At 33.5% G+C, this 17,846-nt stretch overlaps 1 protein-coding gene and 1 long non-coding RNA gene across 2 annotated transcripts; one reads left to right on the forward strand and one right to left on the reverse strand.

Annotated features, from left to right (window-relative positions):
• Window positions 1-62: 62 nt before the first annotated feature.
• On the reverse strand, window positions 63-6,359 carry LOC115242953 (ubiquitin carboxyl-terminal hydrolase 10-B-like). Its single transcript, XM_029819581.1, has 9 exons — window positions 6,024-6,359; window positions 4,879-5,068; window positions 3,215-4,603; window positions 2,931-3,129; window positions 2,551-2,803; window positions 2,378-2,464; window positions 2,067-2,231; window positions 1,747-1,987; window positions 63-1,652 (listed from the first exon to the last, which is right to left on the reverse strand). Exons 1-9 carry the CDS (start codon window positions 6,039-6,041, stop codon window positions 1,369-1,371), a joined length of 2,826 nt encoding a protein of 941 aa, XP_029675441.1. The 5' UTR covers window positions 6,042-6,359; the 3' UTR covers window positions 63-1,368.
• Window positions 6,360-8,834: 2,475 nt separating this feature from the next.
• LOC115242958 lies at window positions 8,835-12,567 on the forward strand. The gene is made up of 3 exons (XR_003885138.1): window positions 8,835-9,605; window positions 11,516-11,832; window positions 12,422-12,567. It is a non-coding gene; the product is annotated as an uncharacterized LOC115242958 (long non-coding RNA).
• The last annotated feature ends 5,279 nt before the right edge of the window (window positions 12,568-17,846 follow it).

Here is a 17,846-nt window from a genome sequence, read left to right on the forward strand (position 1 = left end):
TATATATATATAATTTCTTAATTACAACTAAATTTTGTATAACATATATATATACAGTTTTATTTTTTGTTATAAACTTCAAATATTTATTTACAAAACTCGAAATAAGTGAAAGTTATGTTTAATGCATAGGTTACAATTAGATTCAAACTTAGAATATTTCTTATCTATATTATACAAACATATATATATATACTAGTTATATAGTGAATGTATATACTACAAAGTTTGATATATAAGGGAACTAAAACTTATATAATTGTTTTTTTTTTAATGTTATTTAATACAAGATTTGCAACGCAAATAAGTGGCATTTTATTTGCATACAAAGCAAACAATCTGATTATAATTACAAACTGTCATATATCATAGATAATATTCAAACATAATAGATAAATAAGCATTGTTGAACACTTCAGTTTTAAGAATTAATGTGATATAGTATCACATAGGAAAGATTAGATATATAAAATGTTCAATAATCTTACATATAATTTTCCTGACGAGTCTTTCATCTTTGTTTTGCCAGCTTTTTTTAAATTATTGAAATAATTTAAGTGGTTTAATGAGCAAGAAATCTATAGAAAGATCTAGTCAAATAAGATACATGATGAACATATGACTTGTGTTTAACATGATTTGAAAATATAAAAATAGTAACATGCATATCGAAAAATGTCTGGCAAGTTGGAATTGATTTTCATTGTACAGCAGGATCATATAAAAAAATAATCTACATATAATGTTTGCGTCACTCTCTCTGTCTCTCTATATATTTTATACACACATTGTCATAAATTTCAAAAATCTCTCGCACTTTCGATTTCCTCTAAGAATTTGGAAATCAGTAACATACAGTTATCTTATTCAGAAAAAAGAATATATATATATTTATATATATACACAAGACACTCCTCTAGTATCTCACAAACTGCAACGTATAAAGCATTTAGTATATATATATAACGCTGTTATATAGATCCACTAAAAAATGTGAACCCAGATTGAAACACTCAACGAGTCTTAATTTCGCTTATCTATATTTATTCTATGATTTTAGGGAAACTATATATGTATAGAACTTGTAACAACAATCGTAATAGGAATATTTCATGGAAGTACTATAAGAGTTTAATGTACGTCTACTCTTTCCATGCTATTACGGATAATATAAAAACTCTCTGTATTTTTTTTTTGTAGATTTCTATTTAAATACAAATATCAACAAGAACTTCAAAGTTATAAAAACAGGTGTATGTCATTCTATTTCAAAAAATTTACACGAAAACTTTCGTGAGCGAATTATTATATTCCATTCCAAATGGAATATAACTAAGTTTTGCTTATCCAAGTTTTCGTCTAAATTTCTTAATGGGTTTTAGTACTATTCAGTTGGTTACCGATAGTGTCACATCTTCGATAGTAAAGTAGGTAAGGTACTCTAGGCGATGTGGGCCTCAACACATTACTCTCTGGAACACTCTTCACTGCACTGTCGTCATACCTCACCCAAGATCCATATCCGATGTGAAAGGCATCTGTGATGTAATGACCTTTGGTAGCTTCCTTTCCATCATGATACGTAACTGCGAATAATTTGTACTGTTTTTGCTTCGGCCCTAGCTTTTTCACAGTATTTGGTGATAAAAATTCTGCAGAAGTAAGAATTTCCATGTTATGCTTGTCTCATCAGGCCACGAAGATTAGAACAGCAAAATAGATTAGATTTATATGTGGTATACTTACTGCCATCAATTTTTAGATCTACAGGAAATTCCATGCTCTTCAGTATTTTTGAGCATCCATTGGAATATTTATCAAATTTGTAAACGAACCATTTTAAATGTAATATAAGAATAACAGGCAATTCCTCCAATGTAACTTGTTTCCATGCTTCTATCTGTTGCCTTGTTTTACTACATGTCATTCCTTCTACTTGATCTTTTCCAACGAGAATTTCAAGAGCATTTTTCACGGACTCAGCTTTCTATAACAAATTATATCGGATATTGTATATAATCTCAGATAGTATAAGTCAATTCAATGAAAATTCTTAATATACTAACTTGCACATCAAGCTGCAACGTGAAGAAGGGTTGCACGTTATCTGTCGGCTGTTCTCCTGCTCTCGATACCCTGGATCGCAATTGTCCCCGAAATATATCTGACAACGGTGTCCTTCCAAACTCTGTACACCGGGTGACAGCACCTTTATTTTTTGGCCCCATTACCTACATTGGCATAAGAATGAATATATGTATATTCATGAATTTCATTCATATGTATATTCCATATATATATATATATATATATATATATATATACTTGATATAAAAAGGAATCTTTTAGATATGAACTCTTTATTTAGCAATCTTACCTGCCACTCCTCTTCATCGTGACCACCACTGACATTATTCTCCATGTTAGTGACTGCATTTTGATCATTATTGACCAATTTCACCAACTAGAACAAATTACAATCATTAAAAATTGTAAATCTTTTTAATAATTTATATTTTTACAATGAATAGGATGTATATAAATTCATACCTCTAGCATTTCGTCGTTGATGCCATTTAGAAGACATGATAGGAACTCTTCTGCATCTTCCTGCCGCCCTTCCACAGAAAAGGCACCGGCAGCAGAGGTGTGCTTTAACATTGTATATATATATGATGGCTCAAAAGCGATACCACTATGTATATCTATGACTGTATCTTCTCCTCGTTTGTTATGAACTCTATCTTTTCTGGGCATGCGAGCAGCCTCTGTCAAAGGTGTAAACTCGCGAACGAACTTGACCCTTTTTAATAAGACGAAATAAGTTAATTTGCTTGTAATATATTATTATTATTATTGTATACATACATAATGTTATTTTTGCAATAGAAGTATTAAAAGAGTATTGAGATATTATTATGATCACTTACATGTTGTCAATTAAGGGCGTAGCAGAATTCTTGCCCCGATTTTTAGGAAGCGGCATAGCTTTGAGTAGATTATAAAATGGTGGACAAGCTAATAAAGCTTGCAAGATACTATTAATATAACAATAGTTGCTGCGATTGATTAATCCTCTTGGTAACAAGCTCACAGTCTGTTTATCCATTTGACAACTTGACAAAAATTCTGAAAAAAATTAATATGTTTTTAATATGTTCATTTGCATAAAAATTTTATCATTCCAAAATATTGGATTGGCTTTTGTACTTACCACCTATCCTATATGAATTTGGATCATCATAACAATTCTGTAACATGCCATTTTGCAAAGTCTTGTAATCGTTTACTATGTTTGGCATGCTGGATGAATCATTTTGATTCTTTGGTGCAGAATCAAGGCTCGTCGATTCCTTTTGAGTTGGCATTTTTGATGAGTTATTCTGATCAATCATATGTATCGTCGGTTTACAAGGTGTGAGCGTCTGTGTTTCGGTGCTATCTTTTTTCAAAAGACTAGCATAAGATCTGGGGATTGTAGTCGCAGACGATGTGGTAGATACAGGAGCGGACGATGGATCTTTTGGCATGACTAATGAGTCATTTGATATGACTGAGGAACCATTCAGTATTTTATGTTCAACAGTATTATCTTGAACATCCTTTAGTACATTTTCCTCAATATTCATTTCACTTTTATCTGCCTTAGCAGGGACAGATTTAGGCAAAGTTTGTGTAACAATCGTTGTAATGTTGGATGCAGTTTCATTTTTAAATGTCTTATCCACCTCACCATTTTGATTCATTTCGACACCATTGTTAGTACTTGTACATGATACGTCGATTTGCGTGCCATTGCAATTTTCAGTCCATACAGTATTGTGTAATATTTTTACATCTTTTTCACTGCTAGCCATGGTTTTTGTATTGGCAGTGTTTTCGTTTATATTCTTGACAGATTCTGATGTAGGATTATTTACAATGGTGGCAATGACATTGTTAACAACACTAGTTTGCAAAGAATCGTGGTTGTCCTCGTTTACTTGATGACATACTGCTTTATCAATACTTGTATTTTGTACATGTTTATCTTGCACTTTGATGATTGGTTGTTTTATGGTTTCTTGGTTTGATTGTTCCAATGGCACAGATTGTGATTGTTGTACACATCTGTCCATTTGTGGTGGATTCGGAGGATAAGTCGCTTGTGCGTGCGAACTAGATGAAATTGGTTGTGCGTTTGGATGTGGATGAAGAATCGATGAATACATCGGCGGTGGGTAATAGATTTGTCCGACAGCTACTTGATGCTGTTGCGTAGAGACAGAATGATGATCGGGGTAAATGTACATGATTGGATGTATTTGTGGGTGAAATTGTGCCTGATCGCCCATGTATCCTGACTGCACTTCGTTAGTGGAATTAATTGCTCGATTATAGTTGTCTCTTCTCATACCTCTGCCCCGATTGTTGCGGCGTCCGTTCTCCCTACCGTAATTCACGTCTTGAATCTCGACACCGAGATTGTATCCAGGATGGTGATATGTCAATCCTGACATGAATGGCATATGGCCATTTGTAGAAACATTGTACATTGATGCTTGCCAGTCATTACACAATTGTGTCATCATCTGTTGCGAATAGGTCTGTGTTGGTGGCATGGCTGTAAATAAGATATTTTCGAAGATTATCATACTTTACAAAGTTTTCTAAATGAGCGAATGTCTTTTATTTATAAAAGACTACATATATATATATATATATATTTTTATTTGATACTATATTATAAAAGATCATATATAGAAAATCAACAAAACAAAACTTATATAAAATAATTTTATTCCGATTTTTTTTAGAATTATTTATACTTTTTTATTTCATATATTGCATAGGAAAGCAATCAGAAAACAATACAAGAGATGTAAACAGCATATTTACCATTATACCAATGTTGTTGCTGAATTGCTGGAACTTCTGTCAGTGTAGCAGAATTAACATTATTATTATTACTTTCTGCAGCATTCCATGGTAATTTTAAAGTATCGGTAGTGTCAGATCTGAGGATGGTTAATATTTCATGTTTATCTTTGTCAGTTAAATCATGTAAGTCTAAAAATTGAAGATCCATCTGAAAAAGGAAAAATAAGAATACATATGTATACATATGTATAGATATATATAGGATGAATCACTAGAAACTGCCTTCTAAGATATCTTCATAAATATTAATTTTATATGAAAACGTTTCGATAAAACGATAAAAATTAAATAATTTTAAAAAGGCTACATTTTAGTCGTCTTAATTTTTTTTAAGTGGAGACGCCAAAAAGTTTTAAAAGTTATGAAGATTATATTTATGAAGATATCTTAGAAGGCAGTTTCTAGAGACTCATCCTGTATTTAAAAAATATTAAAATTAAAATTATTATTAAATATTTTGTAAAAAAATCATGTTTTGCTATTATTCTATCTTTGTTTTCATAATTGTATAAATTAATCTATTATTTTCTCTTGACTATATTAATTTGATGTTACAATGAAGAGAGAAATATGCTTATTAAATTGTACATAATATATTAATATCTTATATAATAAATATATTATATATTTTATATAAGAGAGAGATAATAGTTTTTGTACAACTTTCTACTAAACAAACAATTCGTTTTAATACAATTTTCAACAAGTTGAATAAAATAGATGCTATTTTTGTTCAGTATGCTAAAAGTATATTTAATAAACGTGATATATTATAAAATATAAACGTTAGAATGTTTTAACGAGGAATTATATGTGGGATTAGTTTTAAATTACAATCAAGGTATCGCGTTAAGCGACGCACGAGAAAGCGTTTCAAGCAAAATTCGTGGAAATTTGTTTTTAGCCAAGGATAATGCGAGTCCGTTTATCAAGCACTTTGAAAGATATCTCGAGAAATTGTGACATACATCGCGAAATTAACGAGAAATACTCGCCGAATTCGACCCGGGCGACGCGGTGACATAACCTTTACAGCACAGTTGATCATGCGAGAAGCATGCACTTTTGCATTTTAACTTGTTTGCGGATTAAAGGGGACTTACCTCGCTTCGAGTGACCATTCTCACGTCCACAATCGGTACAAAACATTAAAAATAGCACGGGCCGTGGGGTTTGGGGGGTGATCCGGTGATCGGCAGGATCACAGGGTCGTCGATGTGTGCTCGGCGATATTTTAACCGTTTCCCGATGGCGATCTGCCTCGATTGCGCGAATATAATGATTATACAAAACTAATTAAATTACACCATCGAACACGTTTCGTCGTAGGTATTAAAAAAAATATATTTCGGCCGATTACGAAGTGCGAGCGATCATGCTCTCCGGCATTCGCACGTTGATCGCACGCAGTGAACAGTAGTGAAACCGAGCGAGAACCTTGAGCCAGAGAGAAGAGAGAAGCCTACCGTTATTGTGATGGCGCGACTGGCATCTTCGTAAAGGCTTATTCACATGGTCTACGCAGTCGGTGCATCTTTCGAAAAATCGTTTCAACCAGAGTCGTGACCAATCAGCTTTCAATTTTTGGGAAAATACTAGTAAATGATTGGCTACGGCCCTTCCTTTTCACCAACTGTGAAGGAACAGAGAAGATCTTTCTGGAATATTTCTCCGAATAAAGGTCTTTGAAACATGGAAGTTTTAGCCCATAAGATGAGTGAAACCTTTGTTACTCATCCGGTGCCATCACAATTTTCAAAAAAGAAAAAGAAAAAGTAATCGTCAGAGATTGTAAGTACAATCGATTAATCGCAGTCAAAAATATCAAATATTTTTACTACATTATTGTGAGAATGCTTGATTAAAAAAGTTTATAACCATAAATTTATATATATATAAGACCATCAAAGATATTTTTATTAAAAAATGACAATTTTTTTCTATTATAAGATATTTTACTTACCCTGCTTTCTATATGCGTTTGAAAACAATTGATTAGTTTCAGCATCTTCCGGTGAAACTAATCAATTGTTTTCAAACGCATATAGAAAGCAAGGAAACTAAAATATCTTGTAATAGAAAAAATTAATCATTTTTTATTTTTATTAAATGATAAAAATATCTTTAAATATATACATATAATATATAATATTAAAATATTATTATATTTTTTATATATGAGAAACGCCGTGCTTTTTTTCTTAAAGATTATTCGTAATGTTCTAAATACGCATGAATAATCTATATATCATATATATTATCTCCCTTGTTCCATTTATATCACTTTGTTTTATATAAAAAAGGCATACACGATACGTCGAATTAAATGTATAGCTTATACAAATAAATGCGATATTTAAAGATTGATCGTAAGTAATGTAGTAATTTTTTGTAAACGCATATTATCGAATAATATACAGGGTGTCCCCGGGTTAAATACCAAATTTGAAATATGGATTTAGGATTTTAAAACAAAAATAATTTTCCTCTGAAAGTATGCTCGCAAACGCTTCGTTCAAGAGATATTGACTTCTTAAGTTATAACTATAGGAATGAATAATATCGAAATAATTTAAGTTTATCCTCTTTATTGTTTCATAGTAATCAAAATTTAATTTTTAAATGTTCTGTTCAAAATGATAGCCTCTAGCCCGGAGACAAGCATTGCACCTATTGATGAGAGAGCAAGTGGCTGACTATGCGTTTGTAATTTCTTCGCACGCTTGCACTATTTTTCGTTTTAATGATTGAAGATCATTAACAAGCACTTTATACACTTTTTGCTTGAGAGCACCCCATACAAAAAAAATTTAATGTTAAATCCGGTGAACGATATTATTCATTCCTAATAATTCTGTAACTTAAGAAGTCAATATCTCTTGAACGAAGCGTTTGCGAGCATACTTTCAGAGGAAAATTATTTTTGTTTTGAGATCCTAAATTCATATTTCAAGTTTGGCCATTTAACCTGGAAGCACCCTGTATATATCGTGCTGTCTCCCTTATTTCGACGTCGGGTGGGAAGGGCAATAAAATACGTTGTCATATTCGAGAAGTAGCTAGCTTATATATATTCGCTTTTCTTCCAGAAGAACGGATTCCGCCTTTACGGCGATAAAAGAGATGGGAGAAAAGGGGGAGAGGGAGAGTTGTGTATGCATTTTCGGTAAACTTCTCTTCTCGGGTATAAAGCAGCTCCATCACACATGTAGTTTTGCGAGCCCCGTTTCTAATCTTACATCGCATGCATTATGCATTGGCTGACCCAATGCGTTGTCCGTTTGACCGTATCGAGGCGATGAAAAGTGTTTTTCTTACATAACGTTAGTAGGATGTGTGTGGGAGTCATTACATTACGAGCACAGTTTATATTAAAGAAGAGAGGGTGCTTCCCTTGACGGCGACGGAGGCGGCTCTTTTCTTTTATCCTGTAAATAGATAGGGATATGGGAAAATAATGCATAAGTATTAAACGTAAAAAAGTTCTAAATTTTGAGATATAGAAAAGCATTTAAATTTTAAGACGTGCAATTTTCGAATATTATTAATATATTGTATATTATAGCAAAATTTTTTTATATAATTTTTTTCATTTTTTTTTTCGGGCCTCTATTGTTATATCAATCTATCATATCTGCCAGTATCACCATTTCGTATACTCTTCATAAATGCGTGTTCAAGTTTCAAAAGTTACGTTCGGTAACTTTTATTATCCATCGAGCAAGTTGAGTCGAGGATAATTCACCAGAAATAAGTTGGCGCTGGAAGTTCATAATTTTTAATAATTTATAGCTCAAACGATTGCTCCTTAATTGCTCCGTCAGAATCCACAATTGCTCCCCTTTTAAAATTAGTAGTTTTCGAAATATTTACAAAAAACGTAAAATTTATCATTTTCACTCAAAAACATTCGCGTTTATCGTTCGAATAAATCGCATTTACCCTATGAGTAAATTGCACTTACCTTTTGCTGTCATCGATATGTTTTCTGAGCTAATCGTTAGATGGCGATATCTTTCGAATATTTCCCGCGCGAAATCAAAAAGACATAGCTTCTCTCTCGGCTTCTCTCCGGCACAAAGCATTCCCCGGTCTTCGGAACCAGCGACGCTTAAACCGCGAATGTGTGGGAAGTGCCGCCTGTTGCGTTCGTTCACGCGGAATTGTAAAAACTAAATTCAGCGGAGCCTCACGCCTGCGGCAATGGTTAAGTTCTACGCATAATATATGCCACTGATGTACTTTCGTTCAATACAGGAGAAAGAACTCTTGATTATCGATTTGTTAGGTACAAGAGCCATTTTTATTTCAATTTATCCATCATTGGTTTTAATAATTAAACTGTTGTTTTTACGTGTTTTTACGTTATTATCAATTATCATACGTATTATGTTAGGTTATGATATATATTGGTAATTAAGGGCCCACACTATTAGAAGATTGTTACTATTTATAATGAAATTATTTTATATTATTTGTGAAATTTATTGCATATATTTGATGCTTTTTATCTAAATTTATTGTATTGATAATATGTATTTTTTTTTTTAGGTCATATATGGTTGGAGATTCTATCTTGAATTGAGTTGGAGATTCTATATGTTGGAATTTCTGTTTCCCTCCTATCTTCCTGTAAATTGGCAACCTGGTTTATAATCTGCAGTATATGATATTTTAAGAGACATGTAAGTTGATGGCCATTTTAAACGAAAGCATAAATTCTTTCTATATATAAAATAAAAATATCTTTTCTTTAAAAAAAGATAAAATAATGTAAAATATTCTGTTTTTTTCTAACGCAAAAACTATTTTTTTGTAAAAAAAGGTAAGAAGCATTCTATTAAATAGTCATATAAATTCCTGGTTGAATGTTTACATTTGACAGTTTAATACGCAATAACAATTGCAAGTGGGTTTCAGTTATGATAAGTAGTTATGACACAAATAAAAATTATATTGTAGTATGATATATATAAGAAGATCAGTCGAGAAACTAAAAATAGTTTCAAATCCGTGTCTCGCGCTCGTTAAATCTCGAATTGTTAATATCACAGACGAGCTGTTACGTGTCCTTTTTGTTGCCAGTTTGACTTGCGTCATTTATCGCAGTGAACGATAAGCATCCCGCGTGTTGTGCGGCTCAGCTCGCATGTCTCGTTACCTGCGTTTTACCCCTATGTCCTACATACAAACGCTTTTATAAGTCATTTATGGTACTTACAATGGTATACACGGCCACTTTGCCTGCCGGACGCTGCGGAAAGCGAATGAAAAATAATAATCTTTTAATTGCTAGATCTCGTATCGTGACTATGCGGCACACATTAAAGATCGTAATTTAACACGAGTAGCAAAGATTTCGTTGTGACACTTTCTTTTCCACGTATTTCTCGACAATCATATCGATACCGCATGTGTAATATGTGACAATGTGGTACTCATTTTAATTCAATAGGATTTTGTAAAATTGATAACTTTTATGTGGCGGTTACGTCGCCTTTATTCAAATTATATACTTGCCTTCCTTCTTTTTTGGATTAAATATCACTGCTAACTTAATTGTAATAATTACAATTTTGCACGCACATATACATACACATAGTATCACTATTCAGTGTATATGATTTATGATACTAAAGAATATATTTATGTACACATATATTAATATATATACAATACAATGTAATATACACACATATATTTAACAAATTTTCAATTATATAACAGTTTATATACAATGCAAAACTTTATGCGCGCGAAAAACAATTTTATATATATGTATTAATAAATCTTATATCTAATCAAAATTTTATTTGGCATGTGGAGAATTGATGTTTAGATTGTTTCTTCACTCAGATTTTTGCCAATTTTTTGTAAGTGTTCAAATAAGTCAATATTGTCGATTAATATCAAGACACATAGTAGTGTCTCGCGCCAAGTCACGCGCAGTAAAAGCGAAGCATCTCGGGTATCTATACGCGAGTCGACTAGTTGAGAATACTTTAGATTATTGGACCTCAATAATGGTTGAATCGATCGCATTTTTAATAGGCTTAATCAATTGCTTATGTTTGAATTATATCATTATTTTTTTTAGGTAATTTAAACAACTATTTTGTATAATAATATTCTTTGATTAAAATATTTCTATTTAAATAATCATAAAAGAAATGAATTTTATAGTATAACTTTTTATTTATTTTATTGTTAGTTGGCAGAATTTTTTGATATCTATTTTTGTAGGAAATTAAAACATTTATTTTGTACAATTATATATATATATATAAAATAACATTGTTTTGTAAAGAGCTAAAATGACATTATTTTGTAGAGCAGTTTTTTACATTAAAGTAACACTTTTTTGTGTAATTACATGATACCCTGATAACAATACATGCGTTCAAAAAACGTTATAAATATCCTCTGGATGTCTTCTGGATGTCTTTTGAACATGTGTGTTGTTAGGGTAATATTTATATATAGGACAGAAATAAAATATCGAAATGTAAAATTTTTCAAATAAATCGGAATCCAAACCTGGTTTCTTTATATATTACATTGTCTCAATATATGTATATAAATATATCTGTTGCAGAAAAGAATTAACTACAATATCGAAAAGACCAAATAATCAAGAGATTGAAGAGGTGCAATGCTTGGAAGAGGATAGTGAGGGACACTTATATAAACCATGTAAGAGAGTTAGAATTTTCCCCATCAATTGTTTATCTTATATTTTTTTTCTATGTTATCATCACTATTTTACTAACAAAATTATTTTCTTCCAGTACAATTAAAAAAACAAAAAAAAGGATAAAGGAGGAGGATAAGAAAATTAATTAGTTACTAGAACAGAATGCTCAGCTAATTGCAAAGAATAAACAGTTGGAAGAAATATATGATAAAAACAATGTAAGCATCATTTATATTGAGAACTAAAAAGTAGAAATTAGATTGTATGAAATGCATTAAAAGATAAAGAATCTTTTATAAAATGTAAAAAAAAAAAAGAGAAGAAAAAATAGCTGGAAATAGTGATGCACCTAAATACTATAGGAAAAAGCTATTAATCTATATATAAATTCAATGTTATACATAGATATCTTTTATCTAAATTTTTTCAATATGTTTACTTTTATAAAGTTTAGACAACTATATTCTGGCTTAATCTTTTCCCAGCTTTATTTCTATTCAGGGTATCGATCGTGTAATTTTCTTTTCCTTAGGACAAAAACGTGAAAAGTGAAAAATTTCACTATTGAAATCAATGCGAAATTGACGAAATCGTGGCGAAATTTTTTACTTTTCACATTTTCGCCCTTGGGAAAAGTTGTATGATCGATACCCTTATTTCTTAATGTAATTTCTCCCAAAATTTGCAATTACTAGTAATTGGCTGTTTGTGCCTAATATAGAACAACCTTTAAATGTAAGAGACATAGGGAGCACGCGTTCGATAGAGAATAATTACTATAGATTTTATTATTGTTATGTTGGATAGATTGCGTATCAACATGAAGTTGCTGCACATAGTGAAGAAAGCCGAGAAGAAAAAACGCGTCGCCGCGTCGCGTCGTGTCGCGTCTTACGTAGTGTTTACGGGTACGTTGTGTATAAGTCCGCGTCTAAGTTCATCGTCGAACGACAAATAAATATGATAATAAGCACTCGGCGAACTTTTGAAATGCCGCGCATCTTGGCTTTTGCGTGCCACATCGGAAGATTTTAAGCGGACCTTCCTGGCTACATCGAAGCAGCATCATAGCGAATGACGGGAGAGAAGTGTATAGATGGGCCACAGGGCAGATGCCGGGGCAGATATAGGGGTAAGTACCTTCTTAAATAATATAAAATTCAGAAGAAGTTGATAAGCCGGGGTGCGCGCGTTCGAACTTTTCACTCGGCGCCTTCCATTTCTTATTATAATGAATGCATATCGGCTTAGCCGTGGCTAAGAAGGCATGGCTGAAGAAGGACGACTGCGAGAAATCTTTTTTTTTGGCGCTTGCGAGCTAGATATTTCCGCGTTGAAAAAAGAAGTGCCAAAGAATTCGCGTATTTTTTTAATAAATTGAGATTCAGCAGAGTTCTTTTAAAACGGCAACCGTAGTTTTGTGAAATTATTATACAGAATGGAAATTCAATATTTGATATATTCAATATGATATGATTAATAATTATGTCATGTAGAGAGAGAGAGAACAGGAAGATGTGCTATCCATGAAAAATTGATTGATATATTTCTCGCGTCAATATTTATGTCGCAATATATTCTCAATTATAATACTTAATTTTTAAATAGTAGAATTAATTTTAGAAACATTGCGATACGATTTTTTTGAGCTTTTATATTATGCTAAACGAAATTTAGACATTTTTGTCGAAATAAAAATTGTTTAATATGTATAATGATTGTTAAATCTCCTGATGGAAAATTTTGTCGGTCAATCTCGGCGTGTTGCTTTCACACAAATTTCACATTCGGCGACCAATTCTCTCTTTTTTTTGTTTTTTTTTTGTTTTTCATCTGGTGGAAGTTACAGGAGAGGGCTGGTCTTCAACAAGTTTAATTCGAAATGTCAGTGCCAGATTGCGTTCGTCGAACCACATGTTGCCAACTGACTTCTCGCAAAGCCGCGCACACCCACGCGTAACATACCGTCGAATATTCCCGCTACTATTATTACTATCCGCGGCTACCGCGCTACTCGAGAAGGGGGTTGTTCGTTTTTATCCGTATGCTGCGGTCTCGATATTTAGGAATTCAAACAAAAATATTGCGGATGTCGCGTTGCGTCGAAATGATGGCATCCAATATCGGAAAAGGGAAACGCGCAAAATTTGCAATCGATCTTCTTTGTCTTTGGTAAAAATATGACTAAATTTTTGTGCATGTATGCCATATATAAAAAAATTATATAATTTTATACACATATATATAATAGAAAACTATAATATATAATGTCTTTCTACAGATCTTTTTGAAAAAAAAAAAACGTTTCAAAATTAGTATACTCATTTATCTACACTTTTCAAAAGTTTGTATTACATTAGTTTATCCTTGAAATTCATAGCAAAGGCTTGAAGGAAATAAAATTTAACTTATACAATTAGCTTTTAAAGCCAATTTGATATAGATTTCAATTTGTACAAAGAATTTGTATGTTTCTGCATTTAAAAAATGCTTACCGAAAAAACGCGCGTTAAAGTTAGATGAATTATTTTAGCGGAGAGAGAAAGAGAAAAAGCCGAAGTAAGGAATTATGAACGTAAAGTTCCATGCGCGGGCGTAAAGCCTAACCACATTGCTTTATTAACGGAGAGGGAGAAAATAAAAGCTGAGGAGACAAATGGCCTTTGGTATCATTAAATCATCCCGAAAAACTTAGTAATTTAATAAGCAATTTCATGTAAATTTTGAGGTCGTTACGGTAATGGCTTGCTGCTGGCCAAGATTTTCGGATATTTTAAGATCCACGCAATATTGATAAGAATCGCGATATACATGATTTTATTATTAAAAATACAGGATGTTTATTTTATGATGGTCGTCAATTTTTATTTTTTTTAGATGAATAATCGTAATAAAAGTATTCTTATTCAATTTGTATAATTTCTGATAAAAAATGCTGCTTCTCACGTCTACATATTTTTAAAAAAATAATAAGAAATATCCATTTTATAAAACGGACGCTTTATATTCTACTTACGCGGCTCGTGACATTATCTGCTTTTTATACGCTATTTTTCGTGACCAACGGCGTTTCTCGAGATGATGACGAGAATGGGGGAGCTTAAGGACGTCTCGATGAAGCGATATGAAGCCACGTTGATTCCACGTTTTATCCCGAGAAATCGTCGATCGATCATCTGTCGCTCTTCCCTAAAGACGCGTCTTTGGTGTACACGCGTGCACGTGCAGTGGATATATTACGCATTGATCCACACGTGTATTGTGTGAATCGCCGTTGACGCGCGTTTCGTTTACACGATCGGAATATCTTAAAGCGCGCTTCGACTGAAGAAGCGATATTATCTCGTATTTCGTCGCTGCAAAATGAGATCTTTTTCGATTGATTCAAAATTCATTAAAATAAGTATCACATCAACTATTATGCATGTCTATAACTTATTTAAATTTGTTACAATTTTTAAAATGTGTAAACATATATATGTATATATCTTAATTATATTTAGATTTATTTATAAAAAATATTCTATAGAACGGGAGGGAGGATATATAACTTGAGAAGATTTTAAGCGTATTTGTCAAATATTCAAGTTGTATCAAAGATATAAAATCAGATCGTATTTGAAGCGCATTTGGCGATGGACGCACGGCGGAAATAGCGGTTTAAGGTGTTAACGCACATTTTCGCGGGATTTATCTCCAAATCAGCAGCACCTCTCTCCGTAGATATTTATTCGCCTCACGGTATAGCGGCGGCCCGTGATGCCGTCGCGGTGCTTTCAAAAGCTCAGAAAGCGTGATACGCTCGGGACTACGGTATTATATGCACCTCGTGTTACGTATACTTGTTCGCGCGCAAAAGAGGGAAAGAAAGAGACGTATATCCACCGTATATACGTATGCATATATGTATACGGGGAGGACAGAGAGAGAGAGAGAGCGCGGCTCTTTGCGCAACCCCGAAAGCAATATATCGATGTTTAGCAACCAATAAACGGATCACTCAAAGAGGGCTTTTACCGTAAAGCGCCGGGTGCTTCGTCGACGTTCCCGTTCCTTCCTGCATCGCGCGCAAACACACACGTGCGCAGGGACACACATTGTATCGCGTGCGTTTGTATATGTGTGCCCATCAATATACGTATACGTTTAACGGTGCTAGCCGAAGTACGGCGCTTTTATGGCGCAAAGTAAACGCATTTATAGAGCTGTTCGCCAGCAGCGGCGCGTCGCGTCGACGTAACCTCGCGGTTGACCATTTAACGTCGCTTTTATGATAATGTTATCAATAGGTGGATATTCTTTTTCTTCTCTTTTGTACGTTTCGCCTCTCTTTCCCTTTCTATCGCGGCACTTACCGCTTATTCACAGCCCGTATTTATCGTTCACCTGTATTGCGCTGACAATGAGAGTGTCGCCTGGCACTGAGAGATCTTTGGCGTTAATTGGCCACGTCGCGAGTCGCACCGTAAAGGTAGCCACTTTGTAGAAAAATGCACCTGGTGCGAGAATTACTTAACCAACTAATACTTCGAGAGAGAAGCGAATATATTAAAATGATATGGGGAATACGTTGATGACTAAAAAATCGCGATGTCTGTTTCAAATGAGCATGGCCTGCCTCATCTTTTAAATCGCGTTTTATAATAAAACCGTTGTTTTACTCCGTAAAAAGTTAACGCGAGTTAAAAAGAATTAGTAGGACTTCTGTAAAATGTATCGAAAATATTTGTAGTCAAGAAACTTGCTATATAAACTTTAAAGTAATAAATTAAAATTTTTTATTTTGATTATTGAATGTCGAACATCGCAGAAACAAATTCTATTCGATTCAATTTAATCCATTTTTTTCAAAATATTTCGTTCATTCTGAAATGATCATGGAACATAATTTTGAAATATTTAGTATTTGTGCCTAGCGACATTTTCGCTGGCAATGTAATTAAAAATATTTCCATTGCGATGCTCTATTCTAACGTTTTCAGAGTTTTTTTTTTCCTGTTTATTGATAACTACCGGTAAAGTCAGTTGAAAAAACCGAGAAAAAAGAACGTTAGAAGACAAGAGTAGGTGCTTTTAAAGATGCTCTTATATTGTCGTTGGCATCGTAATGTCACTCGCAGCGCCTTCATAATTCTTTTCCCGAGTAGAGAAACAGTTGCGGCGGCTGGCGGAAAGTGCCTTGAAGTGGAAGCCGCGATTTTGGCCTCATCTTTCGTTCGTTTTTTATATTTTCGCGTTCACTTTCTTATCCTTAGACGACCACATAATTTTATTTTTTTTCACATTAAACAATTCTTTTTATTATTGTGTAGAAAATTGCTTGCTGACATTACTAAAAAAGATATCAAATATTTTGATATATTCTCTTAGACAAATAATGAATTTTGAACGATTATTTCGTCATCATCTGATATGTTACAATTCTTTCTTATTTTGCATTATTAAAAATTATTAGTATTATTAGTTATTATTTATTAATATTATTAATATGAAATTTTTAAAAAATTAAAAATAAAATCGACAATAAATAGCATCTGCGACAAAAATATTTTATTAATTTATTGAATAAAAGATACACTGATTTCTCTTGGATTGACGAGAGGACGCGACAGTATTTTTATAAAGTTACAAGCATTTCTACGCGAAAAAAGTTAATAAAAACTTGTAAATTCTATTCACTTCGCGTTGTCGAAATGGGGATCACACGAGTCGCGTGTGTGTCTTCTCTCTCCCCGTAATACCTTACCACCATTGTCAGTTCTATGCGAGCTCCCTTAGAATCCCAGAAAGTGGGAAAAAAGCTGAACCATTGTGGTGCGAATCGGAGATGTTTCCGGGAGAGATACTTCCGAGGAAGGAGGACGGATAGGATAGGGAGCGGCAAATGAGGTCGTCGAGGGGGGTTGAGCAAAGAGGGTGGAATATACGAAATAGCTGGACATCCACCGACAGCGACGATGGTGAACTCTGGTGACCGGTGGGCAGTGGCCTTGACGTATATACGTGTGCGGGGGTGGAAAAGTCGGAGTCTCGGGTACATCGAGGACGCCTTGCGCGCGCGCGCGTGTGTGTATGTCGTGCCCAGGACACGCCGGATTTCGGGGAGGCGAGGGGTTGGGGGGGACAGTATCCTTGAAAAGCCGAGACCAGAACGCCATTGGCCGTCGACGGAGCCCTGCATCCCCTTGCTAGGCCAATCCTGCTGCGAGCTGATAACGGTGGCGGTTCTTCT

Source organism: Formica exsecta, unplaced genomic scaffold (assembly GCF_003651465.1).
Source record: "Formica exsecta isolate Colony F162 unplaced genomic scaffold, ASM365146v1 scaffold662, whole genome shotgun sequence".
Classification (NCBI taxonomy): domain Eukaryota; kingdom Metazoa; phylum Arthropoda; class Insecta; order Hymenoptera; family Formicidae; genus Formica; species Formica exsecta.